The following is a 23,624-nucleotide window of genomic DNA, read 5'->3' as shown; positions in this document are numbered from 1 at the left end:
GGATTATGTTTTCCAATGTGCATTACTTTGCATTTATCAATATTGAATTTCATCTGCCCAGTCACCCAAGTTTGTGAGATCCCTATGTAACTCTTCGCAGTTGGGGACTTGACTAGCTTGAGTAGTTTTGTATCATCTGCAAATTTTGCCACCTCAGTTGAACTTGCTTATTCACATGCTTAACTGTAATGCAGGATGGGAAGTCGGCAGGACCCTTGCCTAAAACTTGATTGTCTTTGTCACATGGTAGAATTTTAAAATATAGGTACATATGTAATGCTGGTTACAGAAATCCTTTTTTGAAACCTCATATTTTGATCATGGTACACAACCATCTTCAGTCACACTAAGGATGGAAAATTTCACAACCCGAAAAGATAAAAATTCTTTTCTTGTTTCCCTCCTAATTTCCAAATTGGTTTGTAACTGCTCAGGTGCAGGCAGGGCTCTGGCCGGATTCCTGCCATGCAGCAGGTCTGGGCCCAGGGCTCCTGAGCTGTGGCCACCAGAGGGCTCTGGCTATTGGAAGGAAGGGAAGATGCTGGTTACTGCAATCTCTATGCTGAGCAGATCCGGGGTTGAGCTTCCTGGGTCACAGCTGCTGCTTCATCTGTAGTGTCCAAAAGGCAGACTGAGCTGCTGCCGCCCAGCGGGGTGTGTGCAGGGACAACCCTTCCCTAGTGTCCCTCTGTGCCCAGCCGGGGGGACTTTCTCTGGGGGCTGGAACAAGCCCCCGGGACAGCCCCGGGCTCTGCCGACACCAGCCCCTGAGCCGGAGCCTGCTGCAGGTGAGGGGAGAGACCCGGGGGTGGGCGTAGGTTGACCAGACCTCCTAATATTATCTGGCCGGTCCCAAGATATTAGGGGTTTTGTCTTGTATGGGTAGCTATATCCACTGTCTTCCCCCTGCCCCCTCCCAAAAAAGGTGTCTCAGTTTTTCACACTTGCTAGCTAATCACCCTAGATAGGCAGGAAAGTGACTCTGCACAAATGGCCCCTCCTGTCTGCGAGTCCCAGAGCTGCTCCCCTGAGCGCCTGCAGGAGCCGAGCCAGCTCCGGGAGAGCGACCGGCCCGGGAGCGGGCCAGGGACCCAGTCTCCCAACCCCAGGGGAGGGCAGAGGGGTCAGGAAGGAGATGGGGGAGAGACTGGCAGGGGCAGCAGGAGCAATAAATGGGGAGGGAGGTTCCCGCTCCCAGCCCGATTCCCTGCAGCACCCGGGCAGATTGACTTTCCTGGACAAGATGAGGGGTAGGGAGAGGAAAAGGCAGTTCCTGCCTCTACCAAGTCCACACACTGCTCGGGGGGATGCACTGCCTGGGGACAGTGTCAGGGGGATCCCTCAAAGCAGCTCCTTGGATTCTGCTCTTTTCTAGCTCTTGGCTCAGAGACTCTGTTACTGGGGGGGTTTAAAATGTCTGTGGGTGGGTATAGGCCGGGTGGGAGGGGCTGGGTCTGTGCAGAACAAAGTGACCGCTCTGCAATGAGCTCTGTGCACTGTGCCTGCACTGGGGATGAGAGCCTTTGTCTGCGAGGTGTTCTTTGTTGTTGGGCTTTAGTGAAAGAGGCCCTGAGAGAAGCAGACTGGAGATGAAGTAAGGTTTGACTTAGTCCCAGGGAGTAACATCATGGCATGGCATGACTGTTTGTTTGAAATGGTTGTGTTAGTCAGGAATGGCAAAGCTCCCAGCAATGGACTTTGCCAGCTCAGCCTATAGAAATATATTGGCAGGATGACTGGTTTTTGTACATACTCCATACCTAGAATATTAATGTTACAAAATATCATAAGGAATACGGTATTGCTGACTCGAAATGCTAAAAAGTCATGCACCACAGTCCAAAAAGATGGATTTAAAAATCATGTTATTTTTTAAAAAAAAAAGAGAGAGATAAAAAGAATCCAATGCATATTAATCTTTTGCTTTTCAAGCCTTTAAAGGGTTGTGTTTTCTCTTCAACCACAAGGGCTGGAAACTAGCAAGAAAGCTAGCTAGCTGAGATTCACAAGGGAGCACAAGACTCCAGGAGCTGGGGCCGTATGATGTACTCTAAATATTACTCACAGTAATATCACCAGAGTTGATAACATGATGCAGAAGGATCGACCCCCTCTCTCACTTGGAAGAACTTGTGTTCTCTAACCCTTGATCCAGTTTGTAGTGGTTTGATGTAGTTACAGTAAATATTTATTATCACCGATTTTAAGGCTGGAAGGGACCACTGTGATCATCTGTCCTGTCCTCCTGCATCGCACAGACCAGGGCTCCTCATCGGGTGATCCCTACATCCAGCCTGACCAGCTGGTATTCTATTCTGATGCCTCACTGTGATCACACTAGTCTCATTTCCTGTTTGAACACAAACCATGAAAAAGTGGGTGTTTACCAGTACAAAAACTTTTCTCTCCCCCCACCCCACTCTCCTGCTGGTAATAGCTTATCTAAAGTGATCACTCTCCTTACAATGTGTATGATAATCAAGGTGGGCCATTTCCAGCACAAATCCGGGGGGGGGGGGGGGGGGGGGAGAAAACCTGGATTTTTGCTGGAAATGGCCCACCTTGATTATCATACACATTGTAAGGAGAGTGATCACTTTAGATAAGCTTATTACCAGCAGGGGAGGGGGGAGAGAAAACCTTTTGTAGTGGTAAACACCCATTTTTTCATGCTTTGTGTGTATAAAAAGATCTTCTGTACTTTCCATAGTATGCATCTGATGAAGTGAGCTGTAGCTCACGAAAGCTTATGCTCAAATAAATTGGTTAGTCTCTAAGGTGCCACAAGTATTCCTTTTCTTTTTACTTTATAGACTGTAATCACATCACTCCTTCACTTTCTCTTTGTTAAACTAAATAGACTGAGCTCTTTGAGTCTATCACTGTAAGGCAGGTTTTCTAATCCTTTAATCATTGTCATTGCTCTGCTCTGAACCTCCTCTAATTTATCAACATCCTTATTGAATTGTGGACCCCGAACTGGACACAGGATTCCAGCAGCTTAAAGAAGTTGGGTCTCCGAGCGACACTTTTGAGCGCTGTCTTACCCAAAGCTGCTGTTTCCAGGTTATGTTAGGCCTCCCACTTTTCTCAGACCACTTTCCACCTGGGTTGCCATGCCTGACACGCAGATGCCCTGCTGCCTAGTGGAAGGCACAGGCCTGAGTTAGGCACCTGTACGATGAATGGGGAGAGTAAGGCAACTAGGAACGGGCTCCGCTAGCAGGGAAACCAGCCTGAGCTAGCCAATAGGAAATGCTGAGAAGAGGGGTAAGTCCTCAGCCCTGTCCCTCTAGGGGACACCTAGGTGCCTAAGTCCTCCCCCTCCCTCTGCTCAGGAGTCATAGCCATGAGCCCTCACCTGACTTTCAAAATATGGAGGAATGGTGCCTCTCCTTACCTGCTAGCTGAGGGGTTGGAGCACTCAGCCAAGGCGAGAGAACTGAGCCTGGGTCGCCTGTCTCTGCCTGGTGGGGAAGCATAGACTTGAATTAGGGTTTACTGCCTCTCAGGGAAGTGCCCTGGCCACGGGGCATTCTGGCCAGCGGGCTCTCCGTCTCGCCTGTTGCAGCTGCTCCACCGTGCATCAGGATTTCAATATTCTTTGGGACAGTGAGAGGGTGAGACGGACTCTGCAGTCCAGTGATTAGTGCTCTCATGGGGGAAACCCAGGTTCTGGTCCCCCTGCTCCGGGTGCAAAGGGTGCTGCGGTAATGGAGAGCCTGGCGGGGTGTTTGAGCTGTGTGTGGGACAGGCAAGGCTGTGTTTTACAGCTGCTATACAGAAAGAAACAGCAAGAATTGGACAGAGCCTAAGTGCAAGGACCTTGGGAGACTGTTCAGCCCATGTCAGTCTCCCCACACTCCTCCCAGCTCCTCTCCTGACCTCAGTGTTTCTCAACAGCCAGCTGGCTCCCAATCCCCCCATTTCCCTCACTGTCTCCCAGTCTCCTTGAGCAGTCCCAGATTTTCTCCCTCCACATCCAGTCCCGGTTCTTGTGCCAATCTGCTCCTTCCCCCCTCCCACCCTGGTCTGCCTTTGCACCAACTGCATTCTAATCATACAGCTTCCTCCGTGGTGCTGCAGGGGGTCACTGAGAGTGTAGGGGAGACGGTTCCACTGGTTCAGGTGCCCAGCCCCGCCATAGTCTGGAGCAGCGGTTGCAGGGAGAGTCAGTTGGAGTGTCACGAACTGCTGCCTGTTCCAGTTTGCTACTGGTATTAATATCTGACACAGCTGGTGTATCATTCTGTGCTACCCCGTTAGAATTTTTCTACCTCCATCCCCTGGGGCCAGTGGTAGCAAATTCTGGTGTATGGGGGTCTCCCTGTCGCAATTTGCTACTCCTCACCTTTCCCTGGCCCTGTGGGCTTGCAATGGTTGTTTTGGATTACATTTGCCCTAACTCTGGCCCCCGGAGCTGGCCCGACCTGCTGGAGTGGGTTCAATAACGTTGCTGCCATGCAAAGGAGATGTGAAGGAGACCAAGAGACATTGGGTTGTATTCCATGGATTTGTAGTCCAGCATGCATCCCACCTGAATTCATTGCATTAGGTGCAGCTGCACTGGCTGGTGGAGGGGTTAACTGGAGTAGGCTGGCAGAGTTGTCACTGTGATAGGAGGAGGGGTGCACAACATATACCCAGAGGGATCAGTTATGCCTCGTGTCAGCGCTGAGTTCTGTAGGTTGGGTTAGAGGCAGCTCACAAGAGTTTCTTCTTGCTGTGGGGATGGTCAGCAGGCTGCTGGCATACACAGCAGTGGGCTCCAGAGACTAGTGAGGCATAGGGGAGCTGGGAGGAGACAGGGCTTGTTCAGTTGCTCTCTGGGGATGGTGAATGAACAGTCTGGCCAGCACTAGGAGCAGGGAGGGGCTTGAACATGCTCAGTGAGGACAAAATCTTCAGCAATTTTAGCAGCTAAAACCAAAGAAGCCTCTGCTGACCATGTGCAAATAGCATTTTTCAAAGGCATATACATTAGCCAAATGCGGGTTTCCCAGGCATGGCAAAATTCTCCCCCCCCACCCCCCCCCCCGCATTACAACACCCTGCTCTGAAGCATGGAGAGTGCGTGAGCTTTTCAAAGAAAAGGACATCCGAATTTTTCAGCATGGGCAAAACCACTTATTTTTCCCTAGCCTCAGTTTCAGAAATGGCTGGACTGTTTGGCTGAAATTTTCCCAGCTATTTCAGCCTGAGGCAGAGACCTGGCATGGAAAAGATCAGGCCAAACAGTTTATGTTTGGCAAAGTTATAAGCCACAGAAAACAGTTTCTTATAACAGGATGTGCCGGGCAATCTTAATAATAGGTGGTGCTGTCAGCCCAGCTTATAATGTGATAGCCAGCCGCTCCCCTGTATAGGTGTGCTTGGGTGGCTGGAGACTGAATGTTCTGTGAGCTTTATTTCTGTATCCACAGAAAGACCCTGGGGGGAATCGGGGTGAGAAATGGGTGAAAGCCGCTTCTGAAACCTCCCCACTCGCCCTTCTCATCCTGACAGGCTGCAGGATAACGTCCCGGTTTCACTCCAGATCAAACCGCCTGCCCGGGGGTCGGGGATGGGAAATGGCTGCAGAGCAGCTGGCTCAGGTAGGGGATGGTCAGGGGCTGCTGGTGGGGGACGGGGGAACAATTAATCTGAAATAACAGAAGGTGCTGAGAAAGGAATGAGCTGCTGAGATGCATTTAATATGGGGCACTCAGGGCACCTGTGACTGAGCGAGTGGGACTGTGGCTCACTGAGTGGGGGATTCTTGCTGTTCCAGGAGCCAGTGACCTTTGAGGAGGTATGTGTGTATTTCAACGAGTGGCAGTGGGCTCTGATGGACCCAGGTCAGACAGCCCTCTACAGGGATGTCACAGGGAAGGGTTCCTGTCCCCTCAGGTATTAGAAGCAGCTGGCTTGGGTTCTACTCAGGGTGCTTTCCCACTCCCTTAGGTTTCATGGGGATCAGCCCCAGAGTATGTGTGCGTGTGTTAAAAGAGTGACTGTTCCTTTCACTCCCCTTCCCCTGGGAGAGGAGATTCAAGGACACACCAGTGGTTAGGGATGGTCAAAACATTTGCAACTGAACAGTTTTCTGTCAAAAAATGCCATTTCATCAAAATCAAAATGTCTTACCAGAACGTGTCCATTTCAATGAAATTTTCAACGAGAGAAAGTCAAGCCGTTTCATTTTGACCTCTCATTTGCACTTTTATATTATAGGCATATGTAAATTTTAATATTGTATTCTATTAGAGAATATTATGTGTGTGTCCTGTTCTGGTGCCCACAATTCAAGAAGGATGTTGATAAATTGAAGAGGGCTTAGAGAAGAGCCACAAGAATGACTTAAGTATTAAAAAACCTGCCTTATTGTGATAGACTCAAGGAGCTCAGAGAGAAGAGAAGGTGAAAGGGTGGCTTGATCACAGTCTATAAGTACCTAGGTGGGGAACAAATTTTTAATAATGAGCTCTTCGTTCTAGCAGAGCAGGGTCTAACATAATCCGTTGGCTGGAAGCTGAAGTTAGACAAATTCAGACTAGATATAAGGCATACATTTTAACAGTGAGAGTAATTAAGCATTGGAACAATTTACCACGGTTCATGGTGCATTCTCCATCACTGAGAATTTTAAAATCAGGATTGGGTGTTTTTCTAACAGCTCTGCTATAGGAATTATTTGGGGCAGTTCTCTGGCCTGTGTTATACAAGAGATGATCACAGTGGTCCCTTCTGGCTTTGGAACCTTTGAATCTGTAATAGTGACACAACACATCCCTCAGCAGACATCTGACTCTCCCAGAGTGTGTCCATGGACCTTTTCTCCCAACTTCCCAGCACAGAGAGAGGGTTAAAATCACGTCTCTATAATAAATATTCTCTGTCTGTGTCTCAAGCCCTGATCTTGCCTGTTCTCTTTCCCCCAAGCAGGATTTCCCATCCCCGAGCCCAATGTGATCTCCTGGATGGAGCAGAGGAAAGAGCTGTGGGCCCCAGATCTGCAGGACTCTGAGGAACCAGAGCTCCTGAGGGATGTCCGAACAGGTGAGGAATTGGTTACATCAGCCAGGAAAACATTACAGTGGGAAGGATGGTTTGTGGCTAAGGAACTGTCTCTTGATTTTTCTCCCTCTCCCATAGTTATATGGGTTTCTTCCTCCCTCTCTGAGATTCCCTTTCCTCCCGGCACAGGGAGTGACTCCTGTGTGGATTCTCTTTGTCCCAGCAGGTGACGGTACGGGGAGTGAGAGCGAGGAGGAGACCCCTCAGCAGAAAGGCCCTGAACCAGTGGAACTACATGGGGCGGTATCGGGAACAGCCAAAGGGGATGTTTCCCAGAGTGCTGAGCAGGGAAACCCTCAAGGGACAGGGAAGAGCAGATCCTCCTACCCGGGCAGAGGTGTCAATCAGCTCAAAGACATCGGGGAGCGGCCCTACCGGTGCGAGGACTGTGGGAAAAGCTTTAGCAGCAGTTCAGCCCTCATCATCCACCGGCGGATCCACACCGGGGAGAGACCCTACAAGTGCCCCGAGTGCGGGAACAGCTTCAACCAGAACTCGGCGCTGATTGCACACCGGCGCATCCACACCGGCGAGAAGCCGTATGAGTGCCCTGACTGCGGGAAGCGCTTCAGCCACGGCTCCACCCTCATCAAGCACCAGCGCACCCACACGGGCGAGAAGCCCTACCGGTGTGAGGAGTGCGGGAAGTGCTTCAGCATCCGCTCGACCCATGTGCGGCACCAGAAGACCCACACGGGCGAGCGGCCCTACGTCTGCGGGGAGTGCGGCAAGAGCTTCAGCGACAGCTCTTACTTCGTGCAGCACCAACGGGTCCACATGGGCGACATGCCCTACGCCTGCCGGGACTGCGGAAAGAACTTCATCTGGAGCTCGGCCCTGCTCCGGCACCGGCGCATCCACACCGGGGAGAAGCCCTACATCTGTGGCGACTGCGGGAAGAGCTTCAGCGAGAACTCCACCCTGCTGCGGCACCGGCGCATCCACACCGGCGAGAAGCACTACAAGTGCACCCAGTGCGGGAAGAGCTTCAACGACAGCTCCTCCCTCATGCGGCACCAGCGCGTCCACACCGGGGAGCGCCCCTACCAGTGCCCCCAGTGCAGCAAGAGCTTCGTGGATAGCTCCACCCTCATCTGCCACCAGCGCACCCATACCGGCGAGCGCCCCTACACCTGCCCCGACTGCGGCAAGAGCTTCACCGAGAGCTCCACCCTCATCACCCACCATCGTGTGCACACGGGCGAGCGGCCCTACACCTGCCCCGACTGTGGCAAGAGCTTCAGCCAGAGCTCCAACCTTGTCACCCACCAGCGCATCCACACTGGCGAGCGCCCCTACGCCTGTGCCCAGTGCGGGAAGAGCTTCTACCGCAGCTCGGACCTTATCCGACACCACAGGACCCATACGGGGGAGAAGCGCTACAGGTGCCCTACCTAGATCCAGCTGAGCTGCTCTGGGTATCGGAAGGGACCTGGCTCCCTGCAAGGGTAGCTGATCTTGTGGCCAGCGTACACAGCTGCCTGCGTGAGCACTCCGGACGGAGGGCACATGGTGGGTGAGACATCTGCATGTGCCAGGGCTCTGTTTTCACAGGTGTGTATGTGAGCCCTTTCGGACAGAGGGCATATGGTGCATGAGTTGTCTGCTGAGGCACCGCTCTCTCCATCACCTTCTTCTGAGAGTTCACCCTCGAGTTTGTGCAAGTGAATTTGCCTTTGATGCCTCCTTATTGACTTTTTTTTGTTATCGGTAACAGAGTCAACTCAGGAATCACTTTGGTTAATATTTTTCCATCCCAGCCTTTTGCATAAGTTAGTTTTCTGAAGCAACAATCATTCAATAATAAGTTAGTGGGATTTTGCTGTTGTTTTTTCGAAAAGTAGCAAAGAGCCCTTGTCTCTGTGGGGAGAGGGAGACCGGGCCGAAAGGTGGCAGTTTTGCTGTCGATGCTGACATATAGTGTTTTGTGTGTGAGTCCTTGGACAAGGGACACATGAGGCCTGAACTCTTGTGATATGTAGAATTTGAGGCCCTTTTCCTTCACATATCTCTGCATGCCAGAGGGTTTGAGCAGGGCAAGCTTTCACGGTCAATAAGCTCCTGTGGGTGTTGGATTTTGGCACTAAGAAAGGGGTTCCCCTTGGCCCTATCACTGGGGCTATCACTCCACCCCATCCCCCAAGACAAAAACAACATACAGCCCCTGGGCCACACACCTGGCCAGCTGACACAGTTCCTGGAACACTTCTCAGATCCTCATGGGTGTCAGAAGCTCAACCCGTATGGTGCCTCTGAGACCTCTGTTAGTCTGTGCTGAGCTCTCCAATCATTGCTCCGACTGTGAGGGGCACTGCTCTCACATCCGGATGGTGGGGACTAGGCGTTAGCTGTTCTGTGCTGGAGGCTTCTCACTGCCTACGCCATCGTGCAGATATGCCCTTATGGGCTGAGCATTATTTAGCAGGGCTGGGCTGGTGCATGTAACCCTTGGACTGAGGAGGAAACTTCAGCACATAGGGCCAGATTTCTAAAGGTATTTAGGCACCTAGTGGGATTTTCAAAAGCCTCTAGGCACCCAGCACCCATTGACATCAATGAATTTCAGGTGCCTAGGCTTGCATGTTCATGGCCTGCAGGGTCAAGTCAATGCATCCGAGTGCCTAGCTCTTTTGGAGGTCCCAGCTATAATTCCTCTCTGCACAGAGGGCCAGCACAAAGTCTATGCACTAATCTAAACACTGATGTTTGCAGCTGAAATCAAACGTGGGATGCTGATTCTCCAGTGCCTAGCACGGGCTGATCTCCGAGGACCTAACTCCATCTCTGTGTGACTTACAGCCACTATCTGCTGTAACAGGGATCCAGAGAGGAGACCCCAAGGTTACTTCCAATAGGGACAGAGGAGTGGGAGCTTAGAAAGGAACAGAGTTAGGAGACTTCATCCCATGAAGTTTTATGGGCCAAAGCACCCACAAGCAGGGCCAGACTTTCTGACTAGCTCAGCGTGTGGGATGGTCTACGGACAAGCTGAATGCTGTTGGAGATCTGGCCGCTTGTTTTGTAAGTAGCAAATGTTAGCAAAAAATAACTCCCAAGGTTATTAGGGGTTTTTTAAAATAAAAAAGCTACCCAATAAAAAGTGTGGAAACAATGAAACACTCAGGTCACGTGCATCAATGTAGGAATACACCTGCAGTTCATACATTCTATAACAAACACCTGTGCGGGGGTGCTGGCGGTAGGGACACTACTGGGACCCAGGATTATCAAAGGGAATACCCAAAATATAAGGGCACAGGGGCTGAGGGAAGCCTGACCCCAAGAGCCCAGAAGACACATGCCCCTGGTGGGCCCAGGAAAAGAACTGGTAAGCCCATTTGTAATGGGGCCAGAGTGATGGTTATGGGTTTAGTCATTTCTGGCGCACTCCCCTTCTAAGCAATAGAGCTGGGGAGTCACAGACCTGGAGTCTGTAGCAAGAAGGCTGGTTGTGGCATTGGGCTGGGACCGCTCTCTCAGCCTCCCCGTATCACCTCAGGCCAGTCACCTAATCTGTATGTGCCTTAGTTTCCCTGTGTAATATACAATGGGGGTAATAATCTATTTAGACCGTGAGCTATCTGGGGCAGGGACCCTCTCAGGGTCTGCGCATCGCAGTACAATGGGGATCGGTTCTCAGCGCCTTGAGGTGCTCCCGTAATACAATTCATAACAACTGCCCCACCCCAGGCACCCCCAGAAGGGCTCTGCACTAAGTAAGTCCCACAAAAGCTGTGTTTTCAGACCATTGGTTGGCCCCTGTCCCAGGCATGAATTCCACCCTACAACTGATTGTAAAACATCCTAGAGTTCTAAATGCAAATTCCCTGGCTGTATTCAGCCAGTTCCAGTGACATCTCAACCCCCTCACCAGGCTACCCACACTCTGGCAGGTGCTCCTCAGTGCCTGGGGGGCTCAGCTCTCACAAAGCTGGGAAGCTCACCACTCCCATAAAGCCAGGCCCCAGGGGATACTTACAGGTGAGTCTAAATATGATGGCCACATCAACACTGGCCTCCCTTCTCTGTGGATCCAGCAAATGGAAATAAGGAGACACCAGGAGTCTGGGGTGTTTCTGTGAGGACCCAGGATTGCGCCAGAGGATACCTCACAGCAGAAGAGACCCAATGGCCAAGGGACTGCTCGGAGCCCCAGATGGCAGCAGGCTTGGGTGTCTTTGTTCTGCAGGGTCCTCTCTGTTCAGGAACAAGATGGAATCTGGAAGATCCAGGGGGAAGTGTGGGTGGCTGATTTGCTGTTAACTCAAACTCCAATGGCTCAGTAAACCCCATTTGTAAAGAAGCAAGAGGGGCCATGGTGTTTAGGGTTGGCACCCCTGGAGTTTGCGGAGAGTAGGTTCCCATCTGTCCCCTGTGTTATTTGTGGTCCCAGTTCATGCTGCTCTGGGGCACCTGGGCATCAGGTGAGTTTGTGTCACAGCACCTGAAGATTTTTGGGGACCTGTCTCCAGTCTGTGAGTGAGTTGGGGGCAGAAGTTGCAGTCCCGATACTTTTGCAGGGAAGGGCTTTGTTAAGGAAAAGGGAAGGGCTATGGTAGCTGGGGAGAAACCTACATTAACGCCCCTTCCCAGCCGGAGGGGGATTTTCTCTGGGGGCTGCAGACTCCAGGTGAGGGAAGAGACCGGGGGGGAAGGGCTGGGGCCGGGCAGGAAAGTGACTCTGCACCAATGGCCCCTCTTTGCCCCAGCTTTGCTCCCGGGGTGTCAGGGGTTTGTAAGTCCCAGAGCTGCTGTCCTCCCTGACCCGCCCCCAGCTCTGCTCCCCTGAGCGCCTGCAGGAGCCGAGCCAGCTCCAGGAGAGCGACTGTCCCGAGCCCGGGCCAGGGATCAAATCTCCCAGCCCGAGAGGAGGGGAGGGGGGCAGGAAGGCGACATGGGGAGAGACTGGCAGGGGCAGCAGGAGCAATCAGTGGGGAGGGAGGTTCCTGGCTCCCAGCCCTGCCCCATTCCCTGCAGCACCCCAGGCAGATTGACTTTCCTGGGACAAGGTGAGGAGCAGGGAGAGGAAAAGCCAGTTCCTGCCTCTGCCTAGTCCCCGCGCTGCTGGGGGAATGTGCCACCCTGGGGACAGTGTCAGGGGGATCCCCCAAGCAGCTCCTTAAATTCCATCCCCTGCTAAAAACATAAATCTGCTCCAGAATCTTAACTTTCCTTTAAAATAAACAGTATGCCCACCAGCTCTCATGAATGCAAAGAAACCCTTGAAAATGTGAAGGGAGTGGTACTGATGCGGATTTGTCTGCCTGAGTGTGCAGCCAGCCTAAAACAATAGTGCCAAGTGGTGGGGACTGTCCCCATTCATGCAATAATCCCTAAAGGCAACATTTAGCTATTGCAGAAGTATTAACTGCCTGGTTTAGCTGGAACATAAATCTAATCTGCATCCCTGTTGCTGTGATGTGGGATTGGAGACCTGGGATAGGGGGGGTTGTAAGATAGGACCAGGAGCCAACTCATTTCTGCCCAGATTACTGTGGGAGGGAACTACATCCTCACTGCTCCCAAAGAAAGTCCTGCCCCTTCGGAGCCTGCTCACTCACAGGGATGGAAACAGGAGATGCATCCACAACCCTGTCTCCTCAGTCCCCAAACTGCTTCCTAACCCTTCCCCTAGGGACTCAGTTCCCTGCCACAGAGATCTCACTGCCAGGCCTCCTGACCAGGGCTCCTAGTTTTCTGTGATTAAAAAAACAAAATTCTCCAACAAAAAAACATAAAACTCCACATTTTTCTGTGATTAAAATGAAAGGCTGAACTTTCATTTCCCTAGCCCCAATATATATAGGTATCAGTTGAACCCAATGTTTTATTGATATACAGTGGAACTCCATTTATCCAATCTAACTGGGACTGGGTCCCGATTGGATAATCAAAAATTCAGATCATCAGCAGGGGCTCAGACTGTCAGCCATAGGATGGAGGGCTGAAGTATCAATTTCCTATATTCCTATGTGTGCACTGGTGGTTCAGCTAATCTGGAGAGCTGGATAATGGAGGCTCAGATAAATGGGGTTCTACTGTATACATTTTTATTTTTTCACAAAATGTAAAAGTGAAAGATTCTCTGTAAAAATGCAAATTCTGCATTTTTCCATGGCAAACGGATTCCTAGGATGTGACCCGCACCTGGGGGTCACAACCACTAAATTGAGGAGCGTATGCTTTAAAATGCAGAAATCCTCTGTTCCATCCCTGCTGATGACCCAAGGGGAAGTTTCCCTCTGCTCCAACAAACAAGAACAAACCCCCCTCAGATTATTTTGAGATAACATCTCCTAGTCAGCCCGTCTCTCCCTGAGCTGCAGGGCCCAGTGCCACAGGGCTCTGAGCCTTTGATGAGGCCTTTAGATGCTACTGCAGGATTACAGTCTCGCAGTAGCAAGACCCATAGAATTTAAGACCATAATTATGGTTGTGTCAGAACTGGCTGGTTTACCGGGTCCGTACCTCCACATCTCAGCTCTGTTCAGAAACCCTTTCTGGTAAACCTGCCATGTGGGGAATTGGAACCAAAAGTCCACCATGGATGGATGTGCATGTGCAGGGATCCCCGGGCTGTGTTTGGATGGGGTGGATTTTTCAGGAAATTTGGGAAAACTAGCACACTCGAAAAGCCAGCCTTTTCCCACTCTGCACACATTTGCTGTCCCCTGTCAGAGCAGATCCACTGTGACAGCAGAGACAATCAGCCACTCAGTGTCCCCCCATCCAGTCCCTTTGCTCATTTGGGGAGGGTCACTATGACCCTGGCTGTCATGGCAATGGCTGCCTTTGCTAATTGGTTTCCCTCTGATTCCCCCTGTCATTGATACAAAGCAGGGTCCCAGCAGGCACTGCAGTGAAAGCAGCAGGGCTCCTTTGGGTGGGGACTGGGTGGCACATGAAAATAAGGTACAAAATTACAGCTCCTGCTTATGGAGATTGGCTAGCTGCTTCTTACAAACTGGGGGCGATCTCTGGCTTTCTGAATATTTACCTTTCCAAAACAAACCAACCCAGGAAATTAGAGATCTAAGTCCCTATTCCATTTTCCATTACACATTTTTAAGTTATGTAGAAGTTGCAGTAAATGTGAAGTTTAAAACATGTTTCATTTGAATACAATTTAATTTAATGACTTCCCAGGTATTGGTCAACAAGACACTGAAGTGGTGAAATATGGAGCTGCACAAAGATAAGAGTAGCAATAAAATAGGCATTGAACCTAATAAATGTGTTTTATTATTTAAATGGCACATATATAAAAGATTTTGTTTCTATTAAAAAAGAATATTTACAAACAAAAAAACCCCTCATTTAGCATTAGTTAAGGCTGCTCTCATCAATAAACTAAATAATTAACAATTAGGAAATACAAAGTTTAATCCTTAAAGGTTGCAAAGTCAAGGGCTCTCAAGGGAGGAAATTCCAGAATAAATGTTGCACATGCCATCTTAATTTGCCCCCCTTGTGTTTATGTACTATGATGCAGTCTTTAATTACATGAACCTGTATTATTTTTTTCCCAAGATCCCTGCCTCAGTCAGTGCACAGGCTGGGGCTGCTCAGGAGATGAATCCATTGTGTAGTAAAGAAGGCTGTTGTCTGTGGGACTACTGCCTTTTTTGTTGCAGAAGTTGGAAGGTTTGGGGGGGCCTTCAATGAGAGAAAGGATGGGCTTGTGGTTAGGGCAGTTGACTACCACCTGGGAGGTTTGGTTTCTAGTCCGGCTTCTGCCACTGAGTTCCTATGTGATGTTTGCCAAGTCACTTATACCAAACTGTTCACAGATGGTTTCTTCTGTGTGTAATTAAAGCTGCATCATAATGCATGGGCACAAGTAAACTGAATTAAGGTTGCATGGGCAGCATTCATTCTGGCATTTCCTAACTCAAGGGCTTTTGACTTTGCCAAAGGGAGGAAAAAAAAATGTAGCCACAACTCCCTAATTTCTCTGACAAGCTCTGTTTGCAATTATAGCTAGCAAAACAAGTAAAGGCTTATAGGCCTAGGAGGTATGAGTGCATGTCTTTGCAAGCGCAGCTGGTGGTAACTCAAGAATGCTAATGTCATGTTACACTTAGACTTTGGCTAGCAAACTGCACAGTCCCATACAGCACAGGTTTATAAATCCATTGAGTTTCAGAGAGTGGTGAAGTTCTTTGTGGTCCTCATTGCTTGATATACACTCAGCCTGTTATTTTATTGTTCTGATTTTCCTCCACTTCTGCCAGGTGACTTTAGATGACATTTCATGCAGCAGACAGTCTTAGCTGGCTGCCTCTTCCTACTTCCTGCCTCTTCCTGGACTTCTAGGCTGTGGTGGGAAGATGAGGGGGAGGGGAATCCACTCTGCCACTTGCAAGACTCTGAATCCTACTCCAACATCTTGATTCACCTTCCCCCCCCAGCAGGAATTCCAAACAATTGTTCAGATGTCTGGGTAGAGAGAACTCTCTCCCCCCAGCCCCCTCCAGTAGAACCACTCCATTTGCTCACTTGCTGTTCAGCCACCTAAATATCTCCTTTGCATTAGATAATGGGGTCCCACCACTTACCTGGAAAACTACTTCCTTCTTCCATTCTAATATTTCCAAAAGATGTATATCTTCATGGGTGGCACGTGAAACCCCCCCCTTCGGGGGTGCTAGCCTCCTGGCCCCACCTGAAATCCTGCCCCTTCCACCCCCCTCGCCTACTGGAGCCCCAAGCCCCCCACAGCCAGAGGAGCGCCTGCCCACTTGCCCCAGCTGCACCAATGCCCCGGCCAGCCCGAGCACTGGCCCAACCTCTGGACTGTTGGCCGGCCCAAGCACCAGCCCAAGTCCCCCTGGGGCCAGGCCACCAGCTGTCCCAAGCCCCAAGCTCCAGGCCGCCAGCCCAAGCTGAGCTTCCGACAGCCTCTGGGGAGAGGGAGAGTGAGGGTGGAGCATGGGAGGGGCCACACAGCCTGGGTTGGGGAGGCTTAGCCTCCCCTGGCCTATTATACCTGCCACCCATGTATATCTTCTATGGCTTCCCCAGCCGGAAACAAAGTTAGAGCAAGTTGATAACTGTGCCCTGCCTCAGCCAGGGGTGGCTTTTTTTCAACACTTTTTTTTCTTTTAAATAAAATGAATGTTCCTTATCATGGTGTGTGGGTGGGGCTCTCCTGATGCTAGAAATAGGAGGGTCTGCACAGGAGAATTCATAAAGGATTAAATACACATTTCAAAATGTTGCAACCCGCAGCCATGTGTAGATGGAGAAAGCAAAGTGGGGGGATTCTTTTTTTTTCTTCCTCGCAGCAATACAATTAATATGCTGTCTGTTTCATTCCACTGGCAGACACTTTCTGCTTGGCCAAGCCTCCCACCCAGGGCGCTGGGTCCTAAAACTGGCCCACACTGAGGAACATAGAGGACCTTTTCAGGGTTGTGGCATGCAGGAGCAAAGAGTGCCTGCAGTTCAAGAGGGTGAAGAAGAAGCGGGACACAATGGGAGCAGGGAGAAGTCCCTGGAAGGAGAGTGTAGGAGCGTGGAACAGGACTGATTGACCCTGGAGCAGATGCTGAATGCACGGGCTAGCAGCAGGGGTGGTTCAGTTCCAGCACCAGTAGCTGTGCCAGCCATCACGCCTGTGACGGCACCTGCCGCTGACTCTCCTGCATGGTGCCATGTCCTGCAGCCAGAGCAGATTTTGGAGAACCCTGATGCCTCCCCTGGAGTGGACAGGGATGCTCTGGGGAGCACAGCCCCCTGCACAACCCACAGTCCTTGTGCAGGCAGGTGGAAGGTGGGTCACAACGTACTGCCTAGGGAAGGAGAAGAGGGACAACACTGGAATCAAGGAATTGTCGGAGCAACTCAGCTTTCCTTAACAAAAACAACAAAAATGTTTCTAGCCCTTCATGTCTGCAGCAAAAAAAGCCTGCAAATATGAAACAAGTGCACCCGAAAGGTTCAGAAACAAAAAGGCAGATAAAAAGAACCCCAAATATATTTATTTTTAAAAAGTTCATAATTTTTGGTGCACAAGTAGTACAGTTTTGAATTCTTAGGGTTGTTGACAGTGTATTTCTATGTTTAATAAAAATTACAGTGCAAATTTGCCTTTGAAAGGAATTTCATACAGGATAGTACAGTGCCCTTACTGAATATGTTGGGAAGTTAGTTCTACACACAAGTGGTGCAATGTGAAAAATGCACAGGGGTGCTGCAAAGAGAGGCAAAACTACAGTTGAAAAAGGCAATCCTCACTGGATCAAAGAAAATGGCAATTCCTGTATACTGATGACAACCCAAGAACTCAGTCAGCTGTAGTCATATGATCACAAATAATAAACTTTTACTATGGAGAAAAATTGCATATTACAAAATCACAGTAAAACACAGGAAGTGTTGTACTAGAACTCACAGTGAGATGCGATTGCTTAAACTATTTGCATAATTTAATATTAATCTTAATTATATTACTCATTAGTATTTGCTATTATAAACATTAAAGTAGCAACATTCCATTCATCTGCACAAAATGTGAACCAAAGTAAATGTTGGAGCGGTAAAAACAATGAGCCAAAAATAATTGTAAACATTAAATAATTAAAAGGAGTGAAGCTACACTGACAGTGGATTACAGGAAAGGGAGACCAGTCCTGGCAATCAGAACTCCAATAAGTCAAACAAATGAACTGCTATGAGGCTGGAGGTGTCTACATGTTACAGTCACAGAAATTGCCAAAGAATTTTTTTAAACACCAATACACCAACAAAAGAAAAGGAGAACTTGTGGCACTCTAGAGACTAACAAATTTATTCGAGCATAAGCGGTTAGTCTCTAAGGGGCCACAAGTCCTCCTTTTCTTTTTGCGGATACAGACTAACAAGGCTGCTACTCTGAAACCTGTCAATACACCGGCCGTTTCAGACAGAGAAGAGCTGCCTTGTCTAGGCACTGGGTGACACTGCGCCTTTAACACCCAGGTTTGGGAAGGGAGAGCTGACATGTTCCAGCCAGCTAGGAGCACAAGCCCCCCGCCCCCCTATTTGGCAGCCCCTGCTGCAGCTAGCTCACCCCGTCTGCAATAACTTTTATCCGCTCCGCCCGCATCCCGGGGCCCCTCCGGCAGCGCTTGGACCCTGTGCTCGACCCCTGGTCCTGCGCCCTGCCCCTGATTTGGCCTCTTCTGCAAAAGGGGAGGCTTGAGATTTGTGTCGTCGCACCTCGCCTTCCCCTGAGCACCCTGCACCCCCACCCGCCTTTTACCCCCTTTGATGGCCGGTGTAGTATGGGCAGAGTGAGGGCAGCGGCTTCAGCAGCTGCTACTGAGCATCCGCCTGGCTCCAGGCTGCTGCTCTCGGCCTGCAGATCCGGGGCTGAACTTCCCGGGTCAGACGCTGCCGCCGCCTCCATCGTGAGCCGGAGCCCGGGCTGAGCCGCTGCCGCTGCCCAGCGGGGTGTGTGCGGGGAGAGCCCTTCCCCAGCGCCCCTCGGGGCCCAGCCGCGGGGACTTTCTCCGGGGGCTGGAACCAGCCCCGGGCTCTGCCGACACCAGCCCCTGAGCCGGAGCCTGCAGGTGAGGGGAGAGACCCGGGGGAAGGGCCGGGGCCGGGGGGGAAAGTGACTCTGCACCAACGGCCCCTCCTCGCCCCAGCTCTGCTCCCGGGGGGGCGGGGGTCTGCGAGTCCCGGAGCTGCTGCCCTCCCTGACCCCCGCCCCCCTGCTCTGCCCCCCTGAGCGCCTGCAGGAGCCGAGCCAGCGCCGGGAGAGCGAAGGCCCCGGGCCAGGGTCTGAGTTTTCCAGCCCGAGTGGTGGAGAGGGGCAGGGGCAGCAGGAGCTGCCAGTGGGGAGGGAGGTTCCCAGCTCCCAGCCCTGCCCAGCCCCATTCCCTGCTGCACCCCTGGGCAGATTGACTTTCCTGGGACAAGGTGGGGGGCAGGGAGAGGAAAAGCCAGTTCCTGCCTCTGTTGCTGGGGGGATGTGCTGCCCTTAGGACAGTATTAGGGGGATTCCCCAAAGCGGCTCCTGGGATTATGCTCTTTGGCTGCACAACTTCAGCCTGAAGGGACCAGTTCCTTTGCTTATAACATGCTCAGAATTAGTAGATGGACCTTGGGTCTGATTCACTTTGGCAAATCTTATGCTCGTCTTTAGGGTTGAAAATTTCTGTCTGGGGTGAATTTATTGTAGAAATATTGAGGAAAAGACACTCAGCCATTTTTTGAGATGGGGCAGGAAGGGAAAGAAGCACCATGCATAAAAAAGTTTGATCAAATTTTCAAGAGCCCTTGCATGTTAAAAACTTTTGGCTAGAAACTACATTTGACTGAATTTCTGGCTGAGACACTCATCTCTGTAATATGGAAAGACCTGTTTTGAAATTGCTTTGTTATAAGGGTTGGTAAATCTCCATTGTGCGTACACACTGACTTTTTTTCTTTTTTGATATGATTTGTACTAACTTCAGATCTGATCTGGTAAACACTTGCTTATATGCTTGTCTTTGGCCACGTGAGTGGTCCCAATGACTTCACTTAAATCTCTGTTACCCAGAGGTTTTAACAATGTCTCAATCAGATTAGTCCTGGTGGGAGAGGTGGCACCTGCACTGAAATAAAGTGACCAAGCCAGTGTCTTGAAATACAAGAGACTAAAGGTAGATTTCTAAATCCATGTTCGGGCACCTGAATAAAAGGTATTCAGAACTGAATTCCAATGTTGCTGGCTGAGCATTCTGGAATCTCAGAAGACTTATTGAGAGAAATGAATGTGGATTTTGGACAGTGCTTAATTTGTAATGTAAGAGGTGCTGGGGCTCAAGCAATATTTTTACATTTATAACTGATGCAGCAAGGCCAGAGGTGCCAGGACTATGAACTGCCAAGGCTAGAGGTGCCGGGGCTCAGCCCTGACGCAAATTAAGCACTGATTTTGGAACTAAGTTGATGTTGCTGATTTTGAAAATCTTTGTGGAACTGTTTCCCCACATGGCAGAGTCTAGAATGTGTGCGCATAGAAAGAACCTGGGGTGACTAATTGTCCTTCTAACCCTGACAGGCTGCAGAGTAACATCCAAGTCCAGATTGTCCCATCCCCCAGAGGGAAGGGAAGGGAAATGTCTGCAATAGAACTAGTGACCTTTGAGGAAGTGGCTGTGTATTTCACGGAGGAAGAGTGGGCTCTGCTGGACCTGAGTCAGAGAGCATTTTACTGGGGCGTCATGCAGGAGAATTATGAGACTGTGACCTTGCTGGGTAAGGATTGCTGTCCCTTTGAGTATTAGAAAGTGTGTGTGTGTGTTGTGGGGCTGTGGGGGAGGACTGTGGGCCTCTGGAGCATCTTTGTCAGTTTCTGTGCATGGTTCTTCACTGGTCCTCCAGATTTCACATGACAGCCCCAGATCCCCTGTGTATGAGACTGGCCCCTCCATATCCCCAGGAAAGAAGATGCAGGGACATAACAATGATGCTAGCCTTCCTATAACCAAGGTTTGCAAGTGGGACAAACTCACTGTCTCCTCCTGTTCCCAGGGCGAACGTCCTTTGGAGCCTCTGAGATAGACAAGTGTCTCATGACTCGGCTCTGCCCAGGTCCCCAGTGGGCAATTTTCAGATGCACTTCTCCATCTTGTCTGTGGTGTGCCTCAGCCAGCTTTGTTAGTGGGAGGCCCCAGATGTTCTCAACACTCTGCCACCAGCCAGGAAGGGCATGGTGCAGTGTCATGGGGCTGAGCAAGGTCCGGACGAATTTAGTGTGCATTGGGGGGAAAGAGAGAGGAAGGCTGGTCTTTGTATTTCACACTGCACTCGGACTCAGGACTCTGCAGGGGCAAAACAGGGCTCATGGGTCATGGGAAGGTTCTGAATGACCATTGACCAGCCATTGGATGTGCCCTTGTGCTCTTCCATCATGAACCTGTGACAGGAAGCTTTTTGCTGTCTCTGCCAGACTGAGGGCAGGTGTCTAGTGATTTTCTTTCCAGGCCCTAGGTGGCATTTCCTCTGTTTATTTCTTGGCGACTCATATTTGGGCAGCACCTAAAGGCCCCAATCAGGGGTCACCGCCTCCTTGAGCTAGGCACTGCACAGATACACAGTGAGAGAGTCCCCACCCCAAAGAGCTCACAGTCTAAATTATAGGGTTAGAAGGGACTGCAAGGGTCATCTAGTCTAACCCCCGGCAAGATGCAGGATTTGTTGTGTCTAAACCATCCAAGACAGATGGCTATCCAGCCTCCTTTTGAAAACCTCCAATGAAGGAGCTTCCACAACCTCCCGAGGTATCGGTTCCATTTTCCTTCTGTTCTTACAGTTAGGAATTTTTTCCTGAGATTTAGTCTAAGGCTATGTCTACACTTACCATTTAAAGTGCAAAAAGTCCCTTTTTTGTGTTAAAACCACAGGAGCGTCTACACTTGTTAATGACCTTTTGCGGTGAAACTCAGAAGTTTCACCACAAAAAGAAAACCACCTTCACGAGAGGCATCTAACTCTTACCGCTGTTCTTTTTGTGCTGTTGTGAAAATGAAGACACATTCTACTAGTGTAAATACCTTTTGGCCTCCGAAGGATATCCCACAGTTCCAAAAGTGACCACTCTGGCCAGCATCTCCGCTGCGCTGATGCCAAGTAAACGGACGTCCGCCCCTCCCTCTGTGAGCCCCGGGAAGTTTGAAGCTCTCTTTCCCTTTGCTTGTAGATATGGCAGGGACAGCAGCCAGACAGCAGGGGGTTTTAAAAAAAATGCCACGAAAGAAACAAGGAAGTCATGGGGCTACTGGGACATGAAGCAGGGCAGCACAGGGCACTGGGCAGGGACCCAGCATGCCCTCTGCTCACCCCCCCCCCCTTCCTACGAGACCTATCAAGGGAGCTGCACTGTGGGATAGCTGCCCTACAGCGCTGTTCTCATTGGCGATGGAAGTGCTGGTAGTGTAAACACTCTCTGATGCCTGAGGAATTGAGTGAGTACACAAACCAGTGCTTTACTTTCACCGGTTCCCTATCACCAGTGAAACTTACAGTGCAAAAACTCTGTAAGGGTACCCTTAATCTGCTATGCTGTAGTTCGAACCCACCACCTCTTGTCCTGCCCTTTGTGACAAGAGAGAACAACTTTTCTCCATCTTTTTTTTATGGCAACCTTTCAAGTATTTGAAGACCAGTGCCATGTCCCTCCTTCATCTCCTCTTTTCCAAACTAAATGTACCCAGTTCCTTCAGCCTTTGCTCATATGGTTTGCATTCCATCCCTTTGATCGCTCACCTCTGGATCCTTTCCAGTTTCTCCACATCCTTTCTATACACTGGTGACCTAAATTGGACAGAGTACTCCAGCTGAGGCCTAACCAGTGTTGAATAGAGCTGTACTATCACCTCCCGTGACTTGCACTATGCCTCTGTTAATGCAACCTAAAATTGCTTTGCTTTTTTTGCAACAGCATCACACTGCTGACTTGTGTTGAGGTTGTGATCCACCACAATTCCCAGATCCTTTTCAGCAGTGTTGCTGCCAAGCCAGTTATCCCTCATTCTGTATTTGTGCATTTGGGTTCTCTTCCCTAAGTGTAGCACCTTACGTTTGTCTTTGTTGAATTTCATTTTGTTGTCTATAGCCCAGTTCTCCAATTTATCAAGATCCCTCTGAATTTTAGCTCTGTCCTCCAAAGTGTTGGCAACTCTCTCCCTCCCCACATTGTATCATCTGCCCATTTGATCAGCATGCTGTCTATACCTACAGCCAGGCCATTAATAAAGATGTTAAACAACACCGGGCCTGGAACAGATCCCTGTTGAACCCCATTTGAGACCTCCCTCAAATCTGACATCATTCCATTAATAGTTACTTTTTGTTTGTGGTTGTTTAACCAATTATGTATCCACTTAATGGTAGTGCCACCAAGCTCACATTTCTTCAGCCTACTTATCAGATTGTCATGTGGGACTGTGTCAAAAGCCTTGCTGAAGTCCAGGTATATTATGTCCACCACATTCTCCCATCCACCAAACTAGTTACCTTGTCACAGAAGGAAATCAAGCTGGTTTGGAATGATTTCTTCTTGGTAAATCCATGCTGGCTGCTAGTGATCACCCCTTCATGCTCCAGGTATTTGCAAATTGAATGTTTTATACATTGCTCTAGTAACTTCCCAGGTATCGAAGTCAGGCTGACTGGTCTATAGTTCCCCGGCTCCTCTTTTTTCCCCTTTTCAGGCTATGTCTACACTTCTGTGGTAAGTTGACCTTTGCTATGCAACTCCAGCTACGTGAATAATGTAGCTGGAGTTGATGTACCTTAGGTCAAGTTATCGCTGGGTCTACACCACGGGGGGGTGTGTCAATGGGTCGACTTACCTTACTCTTCTCATCAGCGGCAGAGTATGGGGTTGACTGGAGAGCTATCTGCAGTCGATTTGGCGGGTCTTTACTAGACCCACTAAATTGACCGCCAGTGGATCGATCTCAGAGTGTCAATCCCTGCCCTACTATAGACCTCCCATTAAAGATGGGCACTACGTTAGCCCTGCTCCAGTCATCTGGGACCTCTCCTGTCATCCATGAGTTTGCAGTTGTTATTGCCAGTAACTCCAA

The 23,624-nt window shown here is 50.0% G+C and overlaps 1 protein-coding gene across 1 annotated transcript in view; it reads left to right on the top strand.

Moving 5' to 3' along the window:
- Positions 1–583: 583 nt before the first annotated feature.
- Positions 584–23,624, top strand: part of LOC140898105 (uncharacterized) — a 59,202-nt gene continuing 36,161 nt past the window's right edge. Inside the window, exons 1-6 of the mRNA XM_073311556.1 lie at positions 584–788; positions 5,506–5,594; positions 6,925–7,038; positions 7,220–8,449; positions 11,450–11,480; positions 20,093–20,289. Of these exons, the coding sequence (XP_073167657.1) occupies positions 5,564–5,594; positions 6,925–7,038; positions 7,220–8,449; positions 11,450–11,480; positions 20,093–20,289 (1,603 nt within the window). The 5' untranslated portion in view covers positions 584–788; positions 5,506–5,563. The remainder of the gene's footprint in view (positions 789–5,505; positions 5,595–6,924; positions 7,039–7,219; positions 8,450–11,449; positions 11,481–20,092; positions 20,290–23,624) is intronic.

Source organism: Lepidochelys kempii, chromosome 14 (genome assembly GCF_965140265.1).
Source record: "Lepidochelys kempii isolate rLepKem1 chromosome 14, rLepKem1.hap2, whole genome shotgun sequence".
Lineage (NCBI taxonomy): Eukaryota > Metazoa > Chordata > Testudines > Cheloniidae > Lepidochelys > Lepidochelys kempii.
Note: the sequence above shows the minus strand (reverse complement) of the source record. Positions and strands in the feature narration are given on the sequence as shown.